The sequence below is a fragment of the Drosophila obscura genome, unplaced genomic scaffold, assembly GCF_018151105.1.
Source record: "Drosophila obscura isolate BZ-5 IFL unplaced genomic scaffold, ASM1815110v1 contig_73, whole genome shotgun sequence".
Lineage (NCBI taxonomy): Eukaryota > Metazoa > Arthropoda > Insecta > Diptera > Drosophilidae > Drosophila > Drosophila obscura.
In genome coordinates, this window is record NW_024542865.1 from 4314187 (window position 1) to 4336329 (window position 22143).

Below are 22143 nucleotides of genomic sequence, written 5' to 3' on the forward strand. Positions count from 1 at the left end.
CTGCCCCAAAATTATTGCAATATATATATACATACATACATACATACATATATAGAAAAGTATATATACATATGTATATGTATTTGTAGGAGCCTGAATCCCATGTATTTTATCATCATTATCGAGTACATAAAAGTCTTTCTCACATACGGACTGTGATTTCATATAAAAGTAAAAGTAAAACTAAAGAATTAATTAATTATATTAATGAAGAATTCAATAAATTACATATTGTATAACTTAATATGTAAATGTAAAAGCTAAGTTCATTAGAGAAATCTCGCTCGAGTATAAAAAACAAAACATACACACTCACACACACACACCACACAACACAACACAAACTCTCATCAAAGAGGAAAAGCAAAGCAAAGCAAAGCGAAACTAAATAGCAATTTTTCAAATCGAATGGCATTATACTATACTCGAAACTCTACTCTACAATTAATTAATCAAATGCGATTGCCTTAATAATGAATAATATGTGTGTGGAGATTCCAGAACAAAACAAAACAAAAAAAAAAGAACAAAAATGAATGAAAGTAAAGATGCGGATCGGTCGGGGGATGGTTTCCTCAAAACTCAGCTACAGATTTAGACACATATTTCCCATCCGATTGCTTGAAAAATCGCCCCACACCCACACACACACACACACACACATACAGAAGCAATTGGTTGAAAATCCACATCAAAATATTTATATATACTTATGAGAATAATTGCATTTTTTAGTAAGTAGTTAATCCGTCCTGTCCTCGACAAAAAGGCCAGAAAAGAAAAGAAAAGGCGGGCGCTGCTTAACCGACGAAAGTGATGCGCGTTGGACTGCTTAACCGTAAAGCTTAACTCAAAACCCAAAACTGATGAGCTGAATTCAGTCAGACAGGCAGACAGACAACTAGAATTTACTCAACTTTTGTGACGAATTGAATACTTTTTCTAGGATTCCAAGCTGACCCCCGAAAGGGTTAACGGTCAAGTTGTCAAGCGTACACAAGTCGCCAAAAAATGTAGTACAGGGTCAGTCGGTCGTCGGTTGGCAGCGTCACAAGCATCATCAATTGGGGCCATCATCAAGGGCCCCCCCCGGTGACGTGTGAACCAGAAAGCAATAATGAAAAACCGAATGCTGAAATAATGTTCAACCAACGAATTGATGCACATACATACTCGTACATACACACATGCATACAGACAGCCCACACACAGATTTCGGCACATTTTCGAACAATTATGGAAATTATTTTAGACCGTTGTTATCGCAGCTACTATTCAGTCAGGATGATTATTCGAAGGCCCGTAGCTAGTACAACTTAATGAGAGTATCATCCCATTTAAGGGTATGCCTAATTGTATCCACAAACACACGCATAAAGATACATAACAAAAACAAAACAAAAAACAACAAAAACCAAAATGTTATAAGCAAAGGCAAAGAGAAAAATTAATAATAATAATACAAACAAACAAACAAAAAAAAAAACGTAACAGAAAGTATTAAGCGAAAGCGAGACAGCAATACAAATGAGAGAGGGAGATTATACTCCAGTGAATAAATCTAGTCTACAAATTTTACTTTACACCAGAAAATAATATTCTACTTATAAAATAAAAATGCAAACAACTAAAAACAAAAAAGGTGAGCAGATAAAAATGCAACAAGAATGACGCAAAATTTCGAATAGATAACAAAATAAATTAAAAAAAGAATATGATTAAACAATGGAGAGTGCATAAAATATAGAGTAATATAAAAACAAAAATGGAATATAAAAGAAAAAGAAGTAACTTAAAATTATTTTCTTATCGAAACTGGCAATAATAAATATTAATATTAAAAAATAAATAATAATAATTATAATTATAATTATATTGTACACGCTTAAGCCACATGTGGTAAACAGAACTTCATAAGTTACACATCACATAGAGAAAACTAATTTTTGACTAATTATAATTATATATATGAAGAAAAACACATACACACACGCACACACTAAGTAGGCTGAAAGCTGCACTACTGGGCTGAAACCCTGTTTGATTTGGTGCTGTAGAACGAAATGATAGTATCCAATCAAGTGCACTCTTAGTACACACACACACACAGCAGACAGAGAGGGACAGAGGCAATGCTTGCACACACACGCGAACACCAATTGATTTCCAATTAATTCTCACGCAAAGCGTAAAAACACACACACAAAAACAACTAAACGAAGGTGCTCCCACACACCGTTTGAAAATTAACAACAATGTTATTATAGCACACAAACACACACTCACTTAGCCACACACCAGATCAGCTTTACTTTACTTTAGAGTCTTACACTAACTTGCGCGGGGGGTCACGTCACAGCAGGCGGCTTGCTTAGAAACCAACATTAAACGGTTGTGGGGCGGGAGACAGACACAAAACTCGATGCTTGCACTAACACCCAACCAGTAACGCAAATATATACAGTGCTAAAACATATATTAACTGACAAACACTTACCTTAAATGCCACAATAATTTGCTGGGTTACTGGAAAGCCAAACCAAAAACCAAAAACCAAAAAAAAAAAAGGAGAACAGCTAATAAATAATAACAGATGGAAGAACCTCTTAATTATGTATGTTTATAATGCAATAAACATTATATCAAATTGGGGAAAACCAAACATGCATAAACAAGAGCAGATTGTTTACATTTCACTTTTAAAACCACATTTAATACTAATAATTCGAACAGCTAATAATATAAGTTATAACAATAATAAACAACAAGAGGAGAATGGCGGAGAACAGCAACAACACAGCTAAAATACTGAAAAACTTATATAAAAATACAAACTCTTATCTTTCAACCAAATAGAAAATCGTTTTCTTTTCTATTATCGTTCGACCAAGGGTTAAATATTTAAAATGCGCGCCAACATCGGCTTATACCACTTAACCATATAGTACTACATGTGCCAGCTCATACAACGAAAGTGGCGCAGCTGAGTTTTCAGCGTATGTTCCCAGGTCTTCGGCTCTGGGGCCGATCGCGTTCGGCTCTGGTAACTCTGGGAAGCTCATGACGTGACACGAGCCGACTGGCAGCAAGCATGTATGTGTGTACGTGTAACACTCCAAAATATATGATTGTATGCATAGAATAATTTTTAGCTGCCAGTCAGTTTTTGGCATTTCAGATCAGTCAGCTTTTGTCAGCGAGCAATTATAATTTTTTCGTTGAAAATCAGTCAGCTTTTGTGAATGAGCATTTTTACATTTTTCTTAAATCTTAAAATTTTGTTTGACCCCCCAAAGTAACGACTATATACTGTATGGTTAGTGGCCATGCATACCTTGGGAAAATGGATATTATCGAATAGAGGTAATGTTTGTAATCTTAGGCTCCAATGATTGCAGAAACTACTCTGTCTCTGTTTTAGAGATATTAACGAAATTTTGCAGCTTACGGGTACCAATAAAAGGTTGGGTTCGGGATAAAACACATATGAAGGTAAAAAACCTTAGTATGTAATTAATCCATTAAAACGGAGTTCTGAAAACTAGTCAATCTTGTAGAAAATTGATTCATGAATTGGAAAAAATTGCTTTCTTGGGGCTGACAGGTCTAACTAAATAGTAATATTAAACTGAACATCAAAATTGAGGAATATCAACGCATTTAGTCGTGTCTGTCAGTATATTTAAGGTATGTTTTGATAATGGTATATTTCGGTATATTTCTGAGGGCCAGACGGGTATGTTTTTATTAATAAGTAGGCTGTCACACTGCCACTGTCACTTTCCCAGGCTGAATTCCCAAAAATTCCTTTAATTTCTAGTTGTCGTTTGGCTGGTAGCTTGATTTTGCTGCCGCATCGAGTTCATATATTTTGTATTTAGCAATACACGTTCACGTGTATTTTCCGTGGCAGCAAAGTTTTGATTGTTTGGTGGTTGGATGCAAAGTGAAGTGCGTCGTTTGTGTGTTGTTCTCGCTGGACTGGCCCTCATTTTCACAGGATTTTTAAGCCCGACCTCGCCGAAGCAAGCAACTAATACGCATTTCTTCGTACGAAGCTCGTGCAATGGAGGAGGCTAAGGGTTTGAAGAACCCAAGCGATCCCGTGATGGATTGTGAGTAACTTTTCATTCATGCCGCGACTTCAAACTAAATCACATTCCAACACACACACATACACACACACACACACATACATGTGCCTGCCTTGCGACGCTCGCGGGAGAGTAGCATCGGATCTGGTTTCCATGGAGACCGAAACGCCGATGGAGGAGCTCAAAAACGATGAGGAAGTAGGCGAGACCCTTGTGTCATGTGAGTACCTTTTTCATTCATTTCATTCATCCTGTCCCCACAGCACAATAAACTAATCATATATATTTTATACATATCTGCCTGCCTCGTTTGCCACACAGCTTCAGTGAACGGTTTGATGGATACAACGCGCGTAGAGGAGCCCAAAGCCGAAGACGAGGCTCCGGGAGCACGTGAGTACCTCATACCTTCACATCGCGACTTGAAATTTAACCAAATGCTTTCGGGCGAGCAGTTTTAAATCATTTGCTGGACATAACGTCCATGGAGGAGTTCAAGGCCGACGAGGAGCCAGGCGTAGTAGCCCCGGTGGCATGTGAGTATCCATCATGGATATGCCCTCACAATAAACTAAACATACAATTTTCATTCACATGTTCCTGCTTCGCTTGCGGGGCAGCTATACCGAACGGTTTGATGGCAGAGCCCAATGTTGAGCAGCAACTAGACGACTCCGCACTGGAACGTAAGTACTGAGTACTTTTTTATGCAGGCCATCACACTAAACTAAACATAATTTCCATTCCTAAATGCTGCTTCTTGCGGGAGTTCAGCACCAGATAATTTGATGCACACATCGCCCATGAAGAAGCCAAAGTTAGACGCACGTGAGTAGCTTCTTAATTATGGCGCCACCAATGTACACTAAACTGCATAAATTCCCATGCAAACATGTGCCTGCTGCAGCATCAGCAGAAGAGGTTGCCGCCGCGACACGCATCACGGACATTGAAAAGCTGCGGCGCTTCTGCTACATCGGCACCCCAAGTATGACCGTTTATTTGGTGTCGACGATGGAAAAGTTGACTAAGGAAAAGTACGAAGAACTGCGCCTCCTCTGTGACACGGTGGGTGCACAGCAGCTGGCCGACTGCCTGGTCGATGTTCTAATAAACAACGACGATTACTTGCCACGGCGCGATGAGGCGATGTTGGTGGTGGCCGTTTACCTGTCGACGTGTACCAATCAGCTGGAGAGGGCGTTATTTCGCAAATATTTCCCTCGGCTGGTGCGTACCGACACGGAACTGTTCATATTCACGGGGCTCGTGAAGCTGGTGCAGGATTTGCGAGGGCGCAAAACCCCATTAAGTCGCACCATCCGCAAGGCCGTCATTGAGTGGTACACCGACAAGTCGGCGGCTGTGCTGCTGCAAATGTGGTCAAAGGGCGAGCAAATCTGTGCCTCGCACAAGAATCTGCTGCGTATCTGCCACTATCGGGATGTGGAACTGATTCCCGAAATTAAGGCCACCCTGGAGCTGTTTTGCACCCCCACCAGGCTGCTGGGAAGCTGGCCGGAATTCCTTAATCCCCTTATCGGAAGTAGGAAAAAAATTGAGGGCATTGTTAAGCTTCGTAAGGCCATAAGTGCCCTGGAGGCACTGCCGATACTGAAAGAGCTTTCGTTGACGTATGAACAAGCGCCCGAGAATTTTCGTGCCGATCCCGTGCTCGCCGAATACCTGATCCCGACGATCAGCTACGAGCAGCTGCTAAAGACATCACCGCGAGTGTTGCGCCTATGCAAGCGTACGCAGAGGGCCTCGTACAACAAATATGAGGAATTGTTGCTCGACAAAACGAACATGGAGGCGGCCAACATAAACCCGCTGCGCATCCTGCTGGAAACGATGCGTTTGAATAAGAACAACCGAGAGGTAAGTCTCATGCATTTCCATTCATCTCTCTGACGGTTAACCTCCCTCTCTCTTTCGGTCTCTCTCCATTAGATGATCGCGGTCAAGCGGAATAGGCCAAACTTTTTGTTTAATGTCTATGCGTCGTCATTTGGACACAACAAGGCCTTGGGCAAGCGGCTGCACATTACTCTAAGTCTAGAAAAATTTTACCTAGGCAGTGAGTTCCTCAATTGAATGCTTATGACATTTTATAGCTAACAAAAAACCTCATTGTAGAGTGCCTCAATGGCCGTTATCGGTCTATTAATTATCTGGACGCGCTTGTGGGTGTCGCTTTCGGATATTACAAGACCGACTCTGATGGCAGTAAAGTGAACTACTGGTCCGATCGCACTGGCAAGCTCAAGACTCTGCCCTGGACTAATGCGATGACGGTGGTGGAGGCAACGGAATGTTGCAAAACTCAAGGGGTAATTTCTGTCCAGTGCCCATGCCCAAGCCATAGGCTGAACAATAAATCTATTACAGGTACAGAAAACTAAACAGGTGCTAACCCAAATATTAAATGAGGCCATGGAGGATACAAAAACGTATGATGTATTCTTAATTGTGGTACCGGCCGCCACACGAGGTAACCCCTTCAACAGCTCAAATACCTTATCCAACCTCCTGAAATTGTATCGCGAGGAGCGAAAGTGTAACGCCAAGTGAGTCAATGTGTGCACTTCTAAGCGAGCGATTTACTCACTCGAGACCTCTTTGTTTTTTTTTTTCAGATTAATTATTGTCAGCTTGCGGCAGAATCAGCCTTCGATGGACTATTGCACTGTGCACAAACAGAATATACTCGAGTTGTGCGGCGTGAGCGAGCATACGGCTAGAATCATAAACGCTTTCGTCGGCGACAAGTTTCACTAGGAGCGAGAGGTGTGGCCACAGGAGAGAGAGAGAGAGCGAGCTAACGAGCACTAGGGACGAATGCTCCATCTCTTTCGCTTTCATGACGCTAGGGTGACAGTCACCCCGCCCCACTCATATAATAATAGTATTAGTTATAATGTTAGTCCACACACCCGCATACACACATAACAGCACCCAACACACACACACACACTCAGACACACACACACACACACAAGCGGCTTAAGTTCTGTTGTAACGCTCGTATTGAGTACTCGATTTTGATTTTGAGATTTGAGGCCTCCCATTTGAACTGTATCAGATTAATTGCTGCTAGTGCTTCAGGCAAATGATTTAATTTTTAGAAATCAAACTGAATCCACAGAACTGAACTCGAATCTAAATTCAATTTGGATTTAAAACAATCCCAAAGCATCTGAGCGGAACGAAGTTAGAACAAAACACACCAAAACGTAAACGTAAAACCAGAAAAAAAAACTAAAACTAAAAACTAAAAAAAAAAAAGAAAACAAAACTGAAACTGAAACTGAAACCGAAACCGAAACAACAAATTGCCTTACAAACAAAAAATGTTAGTTAAACTTTCATTTTAAGTTGAGACTTTCAAAATACGAATACGGGCAGCGAAACGTACTGAAACACAAATTATGGCATTTAGATAATGTTAAAACAAGTTAAACTAATCATTATCATATAAACATAAACATAAACATATGTAAACCTAAAAATAGACTTAGCTTAAAATAGTCCAAGTCAAGCAATATATATCAGTTGCATAATAAGTACATATATATATGTATAGTCGAAACGCGTACAAGGCAAGAAGAGACTCCCAAATGTGCCATACACACACACACACACACACACACAAAACACACACATACACAGAAATCAGTATAGATATCGAGATACCGAGATAGCCCCTCCCCATAGCTCTGAGAACAATAAAAAGAGGAAACGCCGCAACCAATTCGACTAAAGAAATTAGCTAAGCGAAATTATACTTAAATTAAAATTAAATTACATTTACTGGTATACAGAGCATAGAAACCAATTTGGATGATAAGAAATTTAAACTAACAAGAAACGGAAAATAATGAAGAGAAGACAAAACAAAACAAAAAAAAAATAGGAAATATTTTCACGGACATTTCTAACCAAAATGTTTCCACACGCATCTGTGAAGTAAACCGTTGTGATCGCCTTAATTTTTGCTTTACACGAAAACAAAATGTAACGAAACAAAACAAAAATTGTAACACAAACAAAACTACAAAACATTCAGAACTAGAACGAAAACGAAAACAAATAAAAAGCAAGAGGATATATATTAGTTATTCTGTATTGTTTGTGAACTCGACAAAAAAAATATATGGAAACACCAGTAGAATGGAGCGTAACGTAACCGAAAAGTACCTTTACAACAAACAAAACAAAACAACAAACTGCAACTGAAACTAAGAAAAAATAAAAAAAACAATGCAAACAAATTGATGAATTACACCAAAATGGCACACAAATCAAGCAACAGCTAACACATTCAATTCAATTAACCCGCGCTGCCTGGCTCTCAAGCACACGAATTAGATAGATGAAACTATAGAAGATCCAAACACACACACACACACACACACATAGATATTACATCATTTGAAATGAAACTGAATACTGATTCCAAATGTTATTTTTTGTATTATTTTTTGGGAAATTATTTTACTAAGAAACTTAGCTGTAAGCAACATTTGTAAACTCTTACAAAGAGAACTCATCTACCGCACCCCAAAGAGAAATTATTTCTATGATTTGCTGTGTGATTTGTCCAAGTTCTAAACTACTTTAAATGGGGAACACATTATAGCACGATGAATCAGATATCAGATAAATGAGGAATATAATTATTTTTTTTTGTGAAAATAAGATAAAAGTTTTTGTTATATGGTTCCTACAGTACATGACGAATTTAAAATCTCATATGCGGCATATCGTCGGCTAACACAGGTGGTTGTCCGAATCGGTAAACCAGAACAACCGCATTCCAAATTAATTTAAATTAATTCGTTTGTTTTGTATTATTTTATAAATATTATTTTTATATTATAATTTACTTAAGCTCCGAAGCCAAATTTACTTTTGTATTATACTACAAATAAATACCCTTTGCTACCCCATAAAATATTTGTTGAGTGTATCAGCTCTTAGCTCCACACAAAATCCCATTGACAGAAAAGTTGAACCGTTGAAAAGAGGATTTAATATAATAAATAAACAAACAAAAAAATACTAAATGCCATGGAACATAATACAGTTGGTGGAAAATTTAAATATTTAAAACGAAAACAAGCGAAATTATTGTTGTTGATCAAATCAATTGAAAAACTGAAACTGAAACTAAAACTAAAAGGGAAGAAAACTGAAACTGAACTCGAATTGAATTGAAACGAATTGAATCCGTAGTAACAGCAACAAGAAGCAAAAAATCATGTGATATCTATTTCAAAAATAAATCAATTGACAAAAAAAAACTAAGCAAAACTAAAGAATGAAAAAAAACCCCTATCCATAAACAAAGCAAGATATAGTAAAAATTAGAAAAAAAAAAAGCAGAGAGCAAGCAAATGTTTAGAACGCATCTCCACGAGAGAAATGGTTCAAGAGGTTTATCATTTCTATTGAAGAGTTTACTTAAGAACCCGAATACGAACCCTAAGCCCTAAGCCGAACCTAAGCCCCAATTGTTAAGTTAGGCATATTCCATTGAGTGTTTGGTTAGCACACAACCACCAGAAAAACAATGGGAAACTGATAATCCCCCAACCGATAGCAATACTTGGCTCGATTCTCCCTATATCTCTATATCTCTTTCTCTATCTCTCTATGCATCTAGTACGGATATTAATCGAAATTGTATTGGATTGTAAGCGAATTCTGGACGTGTTCAACTCCTTGCTATTCCAGAACGTTTTTTATAAGCATATACATATACATACTTCTTATACACTAATCTAGGCTAAAGTTGAATAAATTCTGAATTCTGAATGAATCAAACTGGCAATTTAATTTCGACATCTGCTTCTGCGTCTGTTTCTGGCTCTTCTTATCCTTCTATTTGTTCTCCGTAACGATGCCCGCCGGACCGCATATGTAGAGCTGTTTCTCGTCACGATCCCGGAGGGGTGTGAAGCCGAGATTGTCGGATGGCACACCGAACTGCTTGAGCTTGCACTCGTACGTCTCCAGGAGATCGTCATGGGCCTTGCGGGCCTTGGCCACCTCGTAGCGCAGATCGATAATGATCTTGTTCTTCTCGTCGACAATGTTGCCCACCCGCTCGTCCAGGCTGGTCAGTTTTTCGGCGAAATTGGGCGCACAGGTGGCTATGGTCTCGTGCAGCACAATGCTGCGCTTCTCGTCCTCGCGCATCAGGGCCGCAATCTTGCGCTCCAGCAGCACATTCTTCAGGCCCGTCTTCTGCTGTAGCTCCACAATGACGTCGTTGAAGCGCTCCTTGAGTCCCTCCCGCTCGGCCACGAGCGAATCGTTGCGCAGTATCAGGGTCTCCGCCTCCCAGGTCAGGCCCTTCACCTTCTTCTCCAGCTTGGTGTTGCGGCTCTTGAGGCGGCTCAGCTGCTGCTTGTCCCGATCGTAGAACTCCAGCTTGCGGCGGTACTCGTTCAGCTGGATGTTGGCCTGCTCGAGGGGCTCTCGGAGGCGCTTGTTCTCCAGGGCCGTGTCCGCGGCGATGCGATCGCTGCGCTCGGTCTGCTTGCGCAGCTGCTCCAGCTGCTCCTTCATGCTGCCGATGAGGGCCAGATTGTTGAGGGTGATGTCGTTGTAGTAGTTCTTCATGTCGTTGAAGGCACCGTCGTGGTGGTCCTGCAGGTCCTTGATCTGCTGGTTCTTGCGCTCCTCCACTTCGAACATCTGGGTGCCGTAGAACAGATCCAGCTTCGACTTCTGCTCCATCATCTTCTCCTCGTGCAGCATCTCGTTGTCCTTGCGCTCCCGCTCGAAGGTTAGCCGCTGGTCCCTGGAAGAGCGAGAGAGAGAGGGCGTAATGAGTGCTGGATCAAGGTGCTGGGCAGGAGCGCACCCACAGCAGCTTCTCGTTGAAGTGGGACTCCATCTGGCGCAGCTGCATCTCGCCAACCTCCATGCGCTCGCGCAGGATGCGACGCAGCTGGCGCTTATCCTTCTGCAGCTCGGTCTCCTGCAGGACATGGTGCTCCTGGGCCAGCTTCAGCTGGGTCATCGCCTCCGCCCGCACCTCGCCCAGCTTGTTGTGGTTCTCGAACTGCAGATGCTTCATCTGCTGCATCACATGCTTGGTGTCGATGTCCGCCAGATCCTGCGTCGCCTCAATCTCCTTGTCCTTCTGCTGCAGCTCATAGCGGGTCTCATCTGGATATTGATTATGGATAGATATGACCGGGTAGAGGGGTGGAACATCGAATATCAGACTCACCCAGCTGCTGTCGTGTGATCTCCCAGAAGGTGCGAATCTTGTCCCTCTCCAGCTGGAAGTAGTTTCGCTCCTCCCGCTCGCGATCCATCTCGGCCTTGAGGCGCAGCGCAAACGCCTCCAGCTGGTCGCGCGTCATCGCCGAGGTGTCCACGCCATCGATGAGCACTGCGGTTTGGCCAGAGGAATGAATGTTAGTGGAAGTTGGCTGTACCGCATATTTTGGGTTGGCCCATCTTTATGACAATTTAATGAGAATGGCACGCGCTGCCCCATCCAAGGACCCTGTGCCTGCCCGCATATGTGGCCTGGACCCGGACCCGGCTACCCGGCTACCCGTGCAGACTGTGTTGTAATTGTTTTCTGTAATTGGCATCGTTGGCCGGCTGGTGCCAGGGCTCGCACTCGTACTAGGAGCAGAAACAGGACTAGGAACAGGCACAGGCACAGGAATAGGAATAGGACTAGCACTGGGGAAGCCAGGCATAGAAACAATTATGTGCGTTAGATGTCCAACGGAGAGGCGACGGCGGACGGTGAAGGCGGAGTGCACTGCGTGTGCTCTCACTCGTGGAAATTAAGTGGACAGTTTTTCCCTTTGGATTTTTTGTTTTGGTTTGTTTGGTTGCACTGCGTGCTGGTTCGGGTCCATAGCCCTGGTCCTATGCTTGGGCAATTACACTGTGCATCGGACATGTTCAGCTTCTGCTTCTGCTCCTGCTTCTGCTTTTGCTCCTGCTCTCTCGCCTCTCCTCACGCAGATTATCGTTATTTACTAATTGTTTTGCTTGGCCTTTTTAAATTGCCCTGAATGACCAATGTCCATCCATCGCCCATCGCCCATCCCATACCGCCCAGCCGCCCTGCCCTGCCGCCTCGCTCTGTACCCGTACCCATTTCCGTCCTGCAGCACCCTGTACAGCCATTAATGTTCCGAAAATGAATTGCCAGGCAGACCTCGTTGCCTCAACTGCTGCCTGCCTGCCTGCCTGCCTGTTGGAGCCTGTCTCTCCCTCTTTATGGAAGCTGTCTTTATGGGCGGGGTCTTAAAGAGCTTTTGAGTGGAAATATTTGAAGAGCTCGAAACTATTGGGTTGGAAAGCAGTTTTCTATCTATCGAAGATCTATTATGTTCTTCTAATGCCACACAGGGATGTTGTACAGTGTGTACATAGATAGTTAATAAAAGTGAAGACAAATTATATATGTATGTATGTCATTCTTTTGTCAAATAATTATAGAATTACTTACCCGGCATCTTCTTGCCCTTCTTGCCCTTTTTCCCCTTTGGAGGCTGTAATAAAGAAAAAAAAATACCTTATAATCAATGCAAAATCATGGAATAAATAAATATGGTAAATATTCACTGAAAAATAGAAGGAAAAATAATAATTAAGAGAAATCACCAGGAAGATTCTGCTGCTTGCTGAACTGCTTGCCACGAGCATGCACTCGCTACGATCTTCGACTGCTTTCTGCACTGCTTTGCCAAAGCTCAGATGAGAATCATTTTGAACCACAAAGGAGCTGAGCTCGACTTCAACTCAGGGGTTTCTTGGATTTATATCTGCCACTGTACTCCACATTTGTCTATGCAAATGCCATTGGGGTGCCGGTGCCGTGCTGGTGCTGCACAATTGTCGTCTGGTGCTGCACTGTCTGCTGTGCTCTTCCGTGTGGCAACTATTTTTCGCACTTTAAATCCTTTAACAACATTTAATTCGATTCTCTCTCTCTCTCTCTCTCGCTCTCCACTAGAGAAATTCTCTGCCACTGCCCCCGCTCTGATGCCGACTCCACTCCACTCTGTCTCTGTCTCTGGCAAGGCAAAGGCGATACCATACCGAACGCGACTGTAGAGAGTGGCGGCGGGCGGCGTCGCTTTAAATAATGTGATGGCGCGGCTTTCAAAACAATTTTGCAACAGCTGTTGGCTGTTGGCTTATTGCATATTTTATGGCTGCAAATTATTCAAAAATTTTCGAAGCCGCCTGCGCTGCGACCGCGCTGATGTCCACCATTTTCTGTCCCTACTATATCCTCCTGTTGGTCCTCCTCCTGCATGTCGTTGGCCCAAAGGCGTAAAGTATATGTATTTAAATACACAAATACATGTAAAGCGGGCTATATGTATATATGTATAAACAAATGATCGAAAATAGACAACAAACGAGTGCAAGCTGGTGGGGCCTCCCCCATGCCTGAGCTGAGATTCAACTGAGACGCAACGGCGCGGCGGCTGGGGCCGGCTCGGCGGACTGTGGGCTGTAATAAATATACACCCACAAATACATACATATACAGCATGCATTTTGTATGTGTCTGCGTCTGCAGCAACAGCCTGGCGTGGCATGAAAAATTGAATGCGCTGCAGTGGCAGCAGCAGCAGCCAAACTGAAACTGAAAGGAGCCCCATCGTCGATGGCCTTATCACAGACGCCATAATATAATGGCGCAGCACAGGCACAAGTAGTGGGAGTGGTAGATAAAAAATAGCTGCACTGCTTGCTCTTGCACAAAAAGCACAGCTGATGAAGCTGTTTGACCGCTGCTTGCTTGCTGATTTGCTTGTGTTGATATTTTTGTTGATCCTTTTGTTGGTAATTAGAACGAAGAGAGAGACAGAGATACGAAGGTATCAGCTGCACTGATGTTTCAATTTCCGAGTACTTATTGCATTTGTTGTCTAAATGGAATAATAGCCAGCCTGCTGCTGTTGTTTCTACTTTTTTTTTTGGTCGAACTGCTTTCTTGACTGAATGCGAAATTCCAAACATTTGCCTGCTAAAACACTTACCATTTTGCTGCTTGTTCTGCTTCTGCTTGTTCACCTGAGACGTCTACGTCGACTGGGCCAGTTCTGTTCCGCTGTCCACTGCAACTGTCCGCAGCGCTCTCCAAAATAACGAAATCGTATCGATAAAACGGTTGCCCAGCGCGTGCTTCCTAGGCGGGGAGGGGTGTGTGTGGTGTGTTGTTCTGCTGCCAGGCAACCAGCAAAGAAAGAACAATGTGCGTAAGTTAGATGAAGTTGCTTATGAATTATTTGGAGTTGGTTTTCGAAACCAATTATATTTATTATATTAGTTTTTACAGTACTCACTTGGCCTGCTGTGTTTTGTTGTTGTTATATGATTGGGTTGATTTGAAGATCCTCTGATAATGGTGGCTTTCGAGATACATGGGTGCAGATCATAGAACTAACTTTATAAGTTTCTGTAAAAGCTAGACAGTGGACTAGGGTATCATTGGGGGTATCAGGGTAAATTCTAAACTCTTATCCCAAAACGAAGATATCGGAGATATTCCCAAATACCGGAGTACCCAAAATTAGGGTACCACGCAGAAAGCCTTCATTGCTTTTTCTCCATCACACTTCACTGTGACAGGCACTGAAAATAGAAATTGAAATAGCAAACAACGAGTGGTGACCCCGACAATCCATTGGCCTCCCCACAGCACTCTGTATGCGATGCCAGTCTGCAGCGACCCCAACTCTGATGCGGCTCCGGAGCCCAGTTCCAGAACAGACCAGGCCCAGACCAGGCCCAGACCAGGCCCAGACCAGGCCCAGACCAGGCCCAGGCCAGACCAGACTCTCTTATCGCTGCCGTCGTATTCCGGAGTCAGTTGCCGTCTGCAGCTTAAACAAGCTGCTTCCCAGGAAGGAGGGTCTCGCGGGTCTCTCCATGTGAATTTGTTTGTTTGTTCATTTTGCGGACTTTAAATGCGCTCCGGCAGTGCAGTCTGCCGTTGACTGGTTAATTTGATGATTTTTTGAAATAAGATATTATCAGGAAACTGAAAATCTCAGCTCCCACTTCTCCCACCGTCAAAGCGGCGAATGGCATTGACAATTCGACTCTTCAACATTTTCGTCAAACGATCCCGACTCTGTGGCACCTTTTGAGCACCTATTTTACGGTTAAATTTCACTCCTAAAATTTTCCCCGCCTAATTATTGTGTAAGGCCAAAGGCAGAGATTCGAGGCAGGGCCTGGTGGAAGGGGGGGGGGGGGCTGTGTAAACAGAAGCCCAAAAGTGTGGAGTGTACGGGTGTGGGGTGTTGGCATATTGCTGATTTTCTGGGCCTCCCTGGTTAAATGCTTTAATTGAAATTAATAACCGCAGTCAGCAGTTGAGCAGTTGAGCAGTCAGGCCAGTGGAGGCCTCCAGTCCCCCAGAGCCAGAGTCAGTTTTCGGCTGCTGTAGAACCCCGTGGCTTCGGCTTCAGACACCGAGAATTTTCAATTGTTTTCATTAAAAGTCAATTCTTGATAGCGAAGACGCTTCAGCGGCTAACTTCAACCCTTTCCGTGTGTCCCTTTGCTACGTTTTCAGTCCCTGTTTTGAGCCGCCCTCGCATAATTTCTGTTTCATTTTGATTCTGGCCAACGGCTGCGGTCGGTCATGCCCCATTGAGCTCCGTAACGGCTGTCAAGGGTCGCGGAAAGCAGCGAGATGGCGTGGCAGAGGCTGGGGCAGGGGCAGAGGCAGTAGGGTTGTGTTTGGGAAGGTGGCAAGGAGGCCGCCACACTGATTGAAACTGAAAGTATTTAAAATATGATTAGAAAATTTGCTTATCGAGTTGCGAGGTGTCTCTCTTTTCCATGAATGTACTCTTTAAAGGGGAATTTTCTTTGCTTGCAGTTCGATTTTTATTCTTGTTCTATGGGCATCAAATAACCGTTTACTTCTGCTTATCCCACTATTAGTTTTCCTTTCGCTTTCCTCTTGGAATTATTTAGTTTTCTTTGCTGCTTCATTCCACCCATCCCTATTCCAATGCACTTGCTCTGTGCTAGAAGGAGGCAAAAATAAGAGTTGACAAGTGGGGAAAGTGGCTTAGTGGTTAGCGGGAAAAGGCACTGGCTGACAGGCGCGGGGTTGCAGTGACGTTTTTCCCCGAGTATTATTACGTAATTTGCGATAAATGTCATGCAGCATCCTCCTTCTATTCGCACACATAGGTCTCTGTGTGCAGTAGTTTCTGAATGGAGCAGGGATATCTATGTAGGTAGAGAGTGGAATGTGCGGCGGGGAGTGGCAGTGGGAGTGGCAGTGAGAGTGGGGCCGGTGCAGCTCAGTGCTCATTGCGGTGGCAAAAGTTATTTGCTGTGTTATTTTCACAACAACTTCCGCTTTGGCGCAGAAACGGATATCCGGCCTCTGAGTGAGAGATGCAGAAGGAGACGGAGATGCAGCCACAGATGAAGGAGGGCAGGCTGTGGGGGAGAGAGAGAGAGAGAGAGCGAGTTTTGGGATATTTGCTGTTGGTGCAGCTGCTTGGACTTGTTGTCTTGTCTGTTGTATGCCCACCAAAAACAGAGAGCAGCCCCAGCCTCGGTTCCAGCCCCTTTCCATTCCTTTGCCATATGCAGATTTTGCTTTTACAACTCTCGATCCAAACTTTGACTTGTGCAGAGTATATGTACCTACCACTCGCCCACCCACCCGCCCTCCACCAGTAGTCCACGCAATTTAAACTTTCTGATTAATTTTAATAAATATATTTTTGTCCTTTATTTGTAGAATTTGTTTCGTTTACCATATATACTCGTATATATATATGTATATATAATTTTTTATATATATAATTTCCTTTGTGGTTGGTTGTATGTATATATTTCGTGTTTCGTTATTACATTACATATATATATATAGATATATATATATATATATATATATACATACATATATGTATATATGTGTATATATGTATATAAGTTATACTTTATACGATTTATGCTGCTATATATACTCGTAGATATATGTGCATACATACCTACATGCATACATACTATATGTATGTATGTATGTATGTGTACATATGTATGTATGTATGCACAAAGAGCAGCTCTGCTCTTTTCTTTATTTTTTGGGGTTTTTTTTTTTTTTTTTGGGATTATCGAGAACTTTGATTAAGCTTCAGTTTTGGGTTGGGTTCAACTTTTTTTTCTTTAGCAGATTTATGGTCTGCATACATTTTGTTTGTTGTTTATGGTTTATCCATTATTTTGATCGATAAATGCATCGATATTGTATCGATGATCAAATACTTTAACTATAAATGAAATAGTCGCTCCACTTTGGCTATATACAATTTTGAGTTATTCTTTGACTGCCTGCAAATGGTTTCCAATAATGAACTCTTTTTCTTATATACAATTCTTACGCTAAAGACAAACTGGTACAAAGCAACCAAAGGAAAAGCGTAACCAAAAGTACATCCGTACAACCGTAAATCCGTACATCCTTACATACACTTGGTTTAGATATTATGTATAATCCTATATAGATTTAATCTTCAACAAAACTATATATACAGAATGTCACACAAAACAAAACAAAACAAATACTCTGCTCTGCTCTGCCCTGGAATGCTTAAAGTATATTTCATTTTCTATACGAATTTACTATAACTTTATTTTTGTGTGTCTGTTTCTTGTTTTTTCTTATATTTTTGTTGTTGTATTGACTGATATTTTATTCAGCTTTAGGTCTGCTAATAATGGCACATAATTATTATTGTTGATTTTTTTTTTTTTTTTATTTCGATTGTTTTTTTTTTTTTTTGATATAAGTACCAGTACCATATACATAGAGACACTGAGATTGATTAGAGACGTATGTATGTACGAGTATGTATGAGTATGTACGAGTATGTGTTGGTTTGGGTTGGGTTGGCTTTGGGTTGGCTTTGTGGGTTTATTCATTATACATACAACTAGCAAGCGTTCGCTTAGCATATGAACAACCTTCAATGGATTCAATTATTATTTATATATGCATATATTGTGTATATATTGTTGTTAATTGTCTCATCAGTTTTTTACAAATGTTCTTGCCAGTTATGTTATTTCTCCACTGGATTACGAGTATTACGCTTTATACAGGAACACAAACAGAAACAAAACACTTTATGTATGCATTTATCCGTGTATATATGTATGTATGTATGTATATTATTATGTACGGGTATGTATGTATATGGGGGGGCCTTGTAGATATTTTGTTGGATGTTTGGTTTGGTTGCTTGTTTGTGGCTAGATTTGATTTTATTGTTATTATATAATTGCAGCACACACACACACACACACAGAGAGGAGAGAGAGAGAGAGAGAGAGCAGCTCTTAATTAAAATTGCAACAAATGAACAATGAGACAGTGTCAAAGGCTGCCCCAGCTACCCCCCCACACCCACACCTAAACCGAGACAACTGTTGCACAATGGCATCCGAAGCACAAGCACAAGCACAAGCTCAAGCTCGAGATGAATCCAAATAAAATTTCAATTAAATCAATTCAAGCATGTGGCAAGGCATGTAGCCAGCTATCCAGCTATCCAGCTGCACAGAGAAGAAAGCTGCCACCCTTCAGGGGTCGTATTGGGGGTCGAGTGTCGAGACTCGGTCCAGTGTCAAGTGTCCTTCGGCCGGGCTGCATTCTCAAGTGCCACACAGTGGACACATGCAACAACCTGAAGCAGCTGTAATTGAATTTCGGGTTTGCTGATTCTGATTCTGATTCTGCTCAGTTCTGCTGCTGCTGCTGCTGCTGCTGCTGCTGCTGCTGCTGCTCTGCATTGCTGTAGTGGCTTGTTATCTTGTATTTGTTTAATTTTATTTTGCTGGCAGTCATCCACTGATGGAAAGATTACTGCTGCAAGCCAAAGCAGCAGCCAGCTCGGAGGCGGCTGGCTGTTGAGCAGCTGTTGCTTGTCAGCCATTGAGACGTTACAAAGCGAAGCCATTTACATGGATGCACACACACAGAAACACACACAAACACACAAGCGCATACATGCACAGACACAGACACACACTCATTTCATTATTAAATCAAAAAAGTTGAGTAAATTTCTGCCAGCGGCTGTCTCTACCCCTCTACCACTCTACCACTCTCTCTCTCTCTCTGTCTCTCTGTCTCTCTGTCTCTCTGTCTGTCTGTCTGTCTGTCTGTCTGTCTCTCTGTCTATCTGTGTGTGTGTGTAACAATTCAACTTGATTGCCATTTGTTTTTAGCGAGCTGCTGTGTCCTGTCCCCGCTGCCACCAATGCCCCTGCCACACTCCCTCGAACAGCACTACATGCGGCAAATGTTTTGCGGCCAACACACGCACACAAGTACATGCAACATCCCCCCCCCCCCCCACACCACCACCCCGCTCAAGAGCAGTAAGCGGTGTATTCAATTAAACTTCCGTCAAACATGAAGCATCCTCTGCCATGCCCCCCACCACCAGCTCCATCCACACCCGCACCCACCCACACCCACCGTTCCAGGGCTGCCTTGAGGTTATAAAATAAACATGTTGCCACACACAAAATTTAAATAGATACAAGTTTGCCACACTGCATAACACAGCAAGCGGCAGTGGAACACAAAACCCAGAGACAAACAACAAAAAAAGTAGAAAGGCAACAAAAAAGCGGAAAAGCAAAAAGAATCGCTCAAAAGATGATGCGGGAGGTGGGGGGTTAGGAGCAGCAGCAGGAAGAGCTCAGGTTTAAGCTAGCCAGAAGATGCTCTTTAGCCAAAAGAAAAGAAAAGAACTAGCCAGAAGAAATTTCGGAGCAAATCTTTAGGAAATTTGAGAAGATTTTGCAGCTGAAATACAATTGAAATCCACGAAAAGGAAGCAAAGGAAAAATATGCAACCAAGGGGATAAATATATCAATGAACCCAAAAGTCTAATCAGAGGGGATATTCCTATGCTTAAGAAATGTGAGATGATTGCAATCGAATTCAAAGAAAAGCGAGTAAAAATAGATCTACGAGAATACCAGCTAAAAGTTGGCTATAGAAAATCCTTTGCCCATCAGGCAGTTACAAACCCAATAACAACTTCAAAACTATTGAATTGAGAAAAGAATTTATTCTGGAAAATATCTAGAAAGTGCAGCGAAAGAAACAAATGTGGGATATGGGGGAAAAAAGAACAGAGAAAAATATGATGAAATATTTCAAGAAGAAAGCGTTTCGAGTAATCGATGGCGGTGGCACATTGCTAAACTTTATGGATCCCTTCTGTATGAGGTGCAAACCGAATACATTAAATATAATTCGCTCGACTTAATGGCATTAGTGGAGAGAGTATTAAATGCAGGGGATCTCCATTAAGAACCCTTTTTGCGCATCTCCATTCCTCATATTCCTCTTCGAAAACAAAAGCAACTTAAAGACAGCAGGCACACAACAAAACACACAGAAGAATGATAAAAAGAGCGGGGAATGCGAAATTAAAATACAATTTGAAAGCATCAAATAGAGCAATTAAGCGGTCGTCTGCCATACCCCACACACACACACTTGCCACTAGATAATGAAACTCCTTTTTGCCACTCGCTTACCCGCAACATGGCACTGGGCCTGGGTCTGGGCTTGGGCCTGGGCCTGGGACGCACAAAAGTAGGCAACACGCACTGGCATGGATACGCGTGGCATGCTGCTCTCCAAACTTGATTACAAGTGTCGCGGAAAGCCCCAAAAAACAACTCGAAAGCGGCTCCATAACCATCACAAGTACTAATACAAATACACAAAACCCTTTATGGGGCATGCATGTGTGCCTACACACACCCACACACACACGTACTTGTATTTGTTGTGATATTCACGGCACACAACAATGGCACAGCGAGTGGAGTGGAGTACAAAAGAGCCCGCGAGTTAGCAGGCAGCCAAGTGGCAGCAACAGAAGAGCATCAAAATGGCAGGCAACAACTAAAATAGATGTGGCCACAATGCCCTGCAGGGGCAGAGGCCAAGTCCCGAATGCAGCAACCAAACAGCACTAGCAGTGGCAACAACAGCAACATCTTCGCTGAAAGCCCCTTGGGGAAAGAGCATCCATGGGCAAAGTACGCGCATCGTTATCATTATCGAGCAAACTGAATAACAAAGTGGTCCAGAGATTGCCTTACTATAAGTGCTAGATTTCAGCCATCAGCCGATGTGCAGTCTGGATTAGCAGGCCCAACCATATATGGGTAATCCTTTGATCCTTCATCTTCGAACAGCTTCAAAAGAGGCAACGATTCTGCAGCGTGGCAGCCAAATTATCGGCAATGCTTGAACAATTTGAAACATGATACACCAACGATTTGAAGCGCACCAACAGCGGCTATATTACCAGCAATCGTCATCAATGGCAGAAAGAGCAGCAGCAACAACAACTACACCATAAGCAGCACTACACGTTACACCAACGATAACAACAATAAAAAATGTTGCTGCCGCTTCACTAGTTCCCGATGCTGGCTGCTGCTGGCTGCTGCTGCTGCTGCTGTTGTTGTTGTTGGCTTCCTTCGTCGTCGTCTGTGTAATTTGAAACACTTGTGTCAACGTGCCCAGCCACCCCCAACCAAACATCAGCTTACTCCCCCCACACTACCCCACAGTACCCCAGACTCCCCTGCATGTTGCCGCTGACATGTTTCCTTGGGTTGTTGCTGCTGCTGCTGCTGCTGCGGTTGTCAGCGTCTTATTATCATCATCAGTGGCAGCTTTTGGCGGTTTTGTATATTTGCTGGAGCAGGAGGCGAAGCCGTAGAAGCAGCAGTGCTTTTTTCTTTAGCTGCAAGTTCTTGGAGGGAGAGAGGGAGAGAGAGAGTTGTGGAGTCGTGGATGGGTGGGGTTCTGCTGCTGCTGCTGCTGCTCCTGCTGCTTACAATGAAATTCACTTTGCCAAAAAGTTTTCATTTCATTAAAAAGTGGCCCAAGCATACAAACAGACATGTGTACACATATATATGCATATATATACATGTGTGTGTGTGTGTGTGTGTGTGTGTGTGGTTAAC

At 42.6% G+C, this 22143-nt stretch overlaps 2 protein-coding genes across 2 annotated transcripts; one reads left to right on the forward strand and one right to left on the reverse strand.

The window, feature by feature from the left end:
* The first annotated feature begins 3767 nt into the window (after positions 1 to 3767).
* On the forward strand, positions 3768 to 8792 carry LOC111065292. Its single transcript, XM_022353395.2, has 11 exons — positions 3768 to 4115; positions 4231 to 4314; positions 4416 to 4487; positions 4550 to 4630; positions 4715 to 4780; positions 4869 to 4922; positions 5002 to 5975; positions 6048 to 6174; positions 6234 to 6427; positions 6486 to 6664; positions 6734 to 8792. The coding sequence occupies exons 1-11, from the start codon at positions 4067 to 4069 to the stop codon at positions 6873 to 6875; spliced, it is 2022 nt and encodes a 673-aa protein (XP_022209087.2). The 5' UTR covers positions 3768 to 4066; the 3' UTR covers positions 6876 to 8792.
* A 1032-nt stretch (positions 8793 to 9824) lies between these two features.
* On the reverse strand, positions 9825 to 14436 carry LOC111065293 (dynein regulatory complex subunit 4). Its single transcript, XM_022353396.2, has 5 exons — positions 14135 to 14436; positions 12589 to 12631; positions 11341 to 11505; positions 10973 to 11276; positions 9825 to 10905 (listed from the first exon to the last, which is right to left on the reverse strand). Exons 1-5 carry the CDS (start codon positions 14135 to 14137, stop codon positions 9981 to 9983), a joined length of 1440 nt encoding a protein of 479 aa, XP_022209088.1. The 5' UTR covers positions 14138 to 14436; the 3' UTR covers positions 9825 to 9980.
* Positions 14437 to 22143: the final 7707 nt, after the last annotated feature.

Coding starts and splice junctions, on each gene's coding strand:
- LOC111065292 (XM_022353395.2), top strand. CDS start 4,067: ATGGAGGAGGCTAAGGGTTTGAAGAACCCAAGCGATCCCGTGATGGAT. Junction 6,428..6,485: donor AATGTTGCAAAACTCAAGGG/GTAATTTCTGTC, acceptor AATCTATTACAG/GTACAGAAAACTAAACAGGT. Junction 6,665..6,733: donor GAGCGAAAGTGTAACGCCAA/GTGAGTCAATGT, acceptor TTTTTTTTTCAG/ATTAATTATTGTCAGCTTGC.
- LOC111065293 (XM_022353396.2), bottom strand. Junction 11,506..12,588: donor GAAGGGCAAGAAGATGCCGG/GTAAGTAATTCT, acceptor GCCAAACCGCAG/TGCTCATCGATGGCGTGGAC. Junction 10,906..10,972: donor CACTTCAACGAGAAGCTGCT/GTGGGTGCGCTC, acceptor TCGCTCTTCCAG/GGACCAGCGGCTAACCTTCG.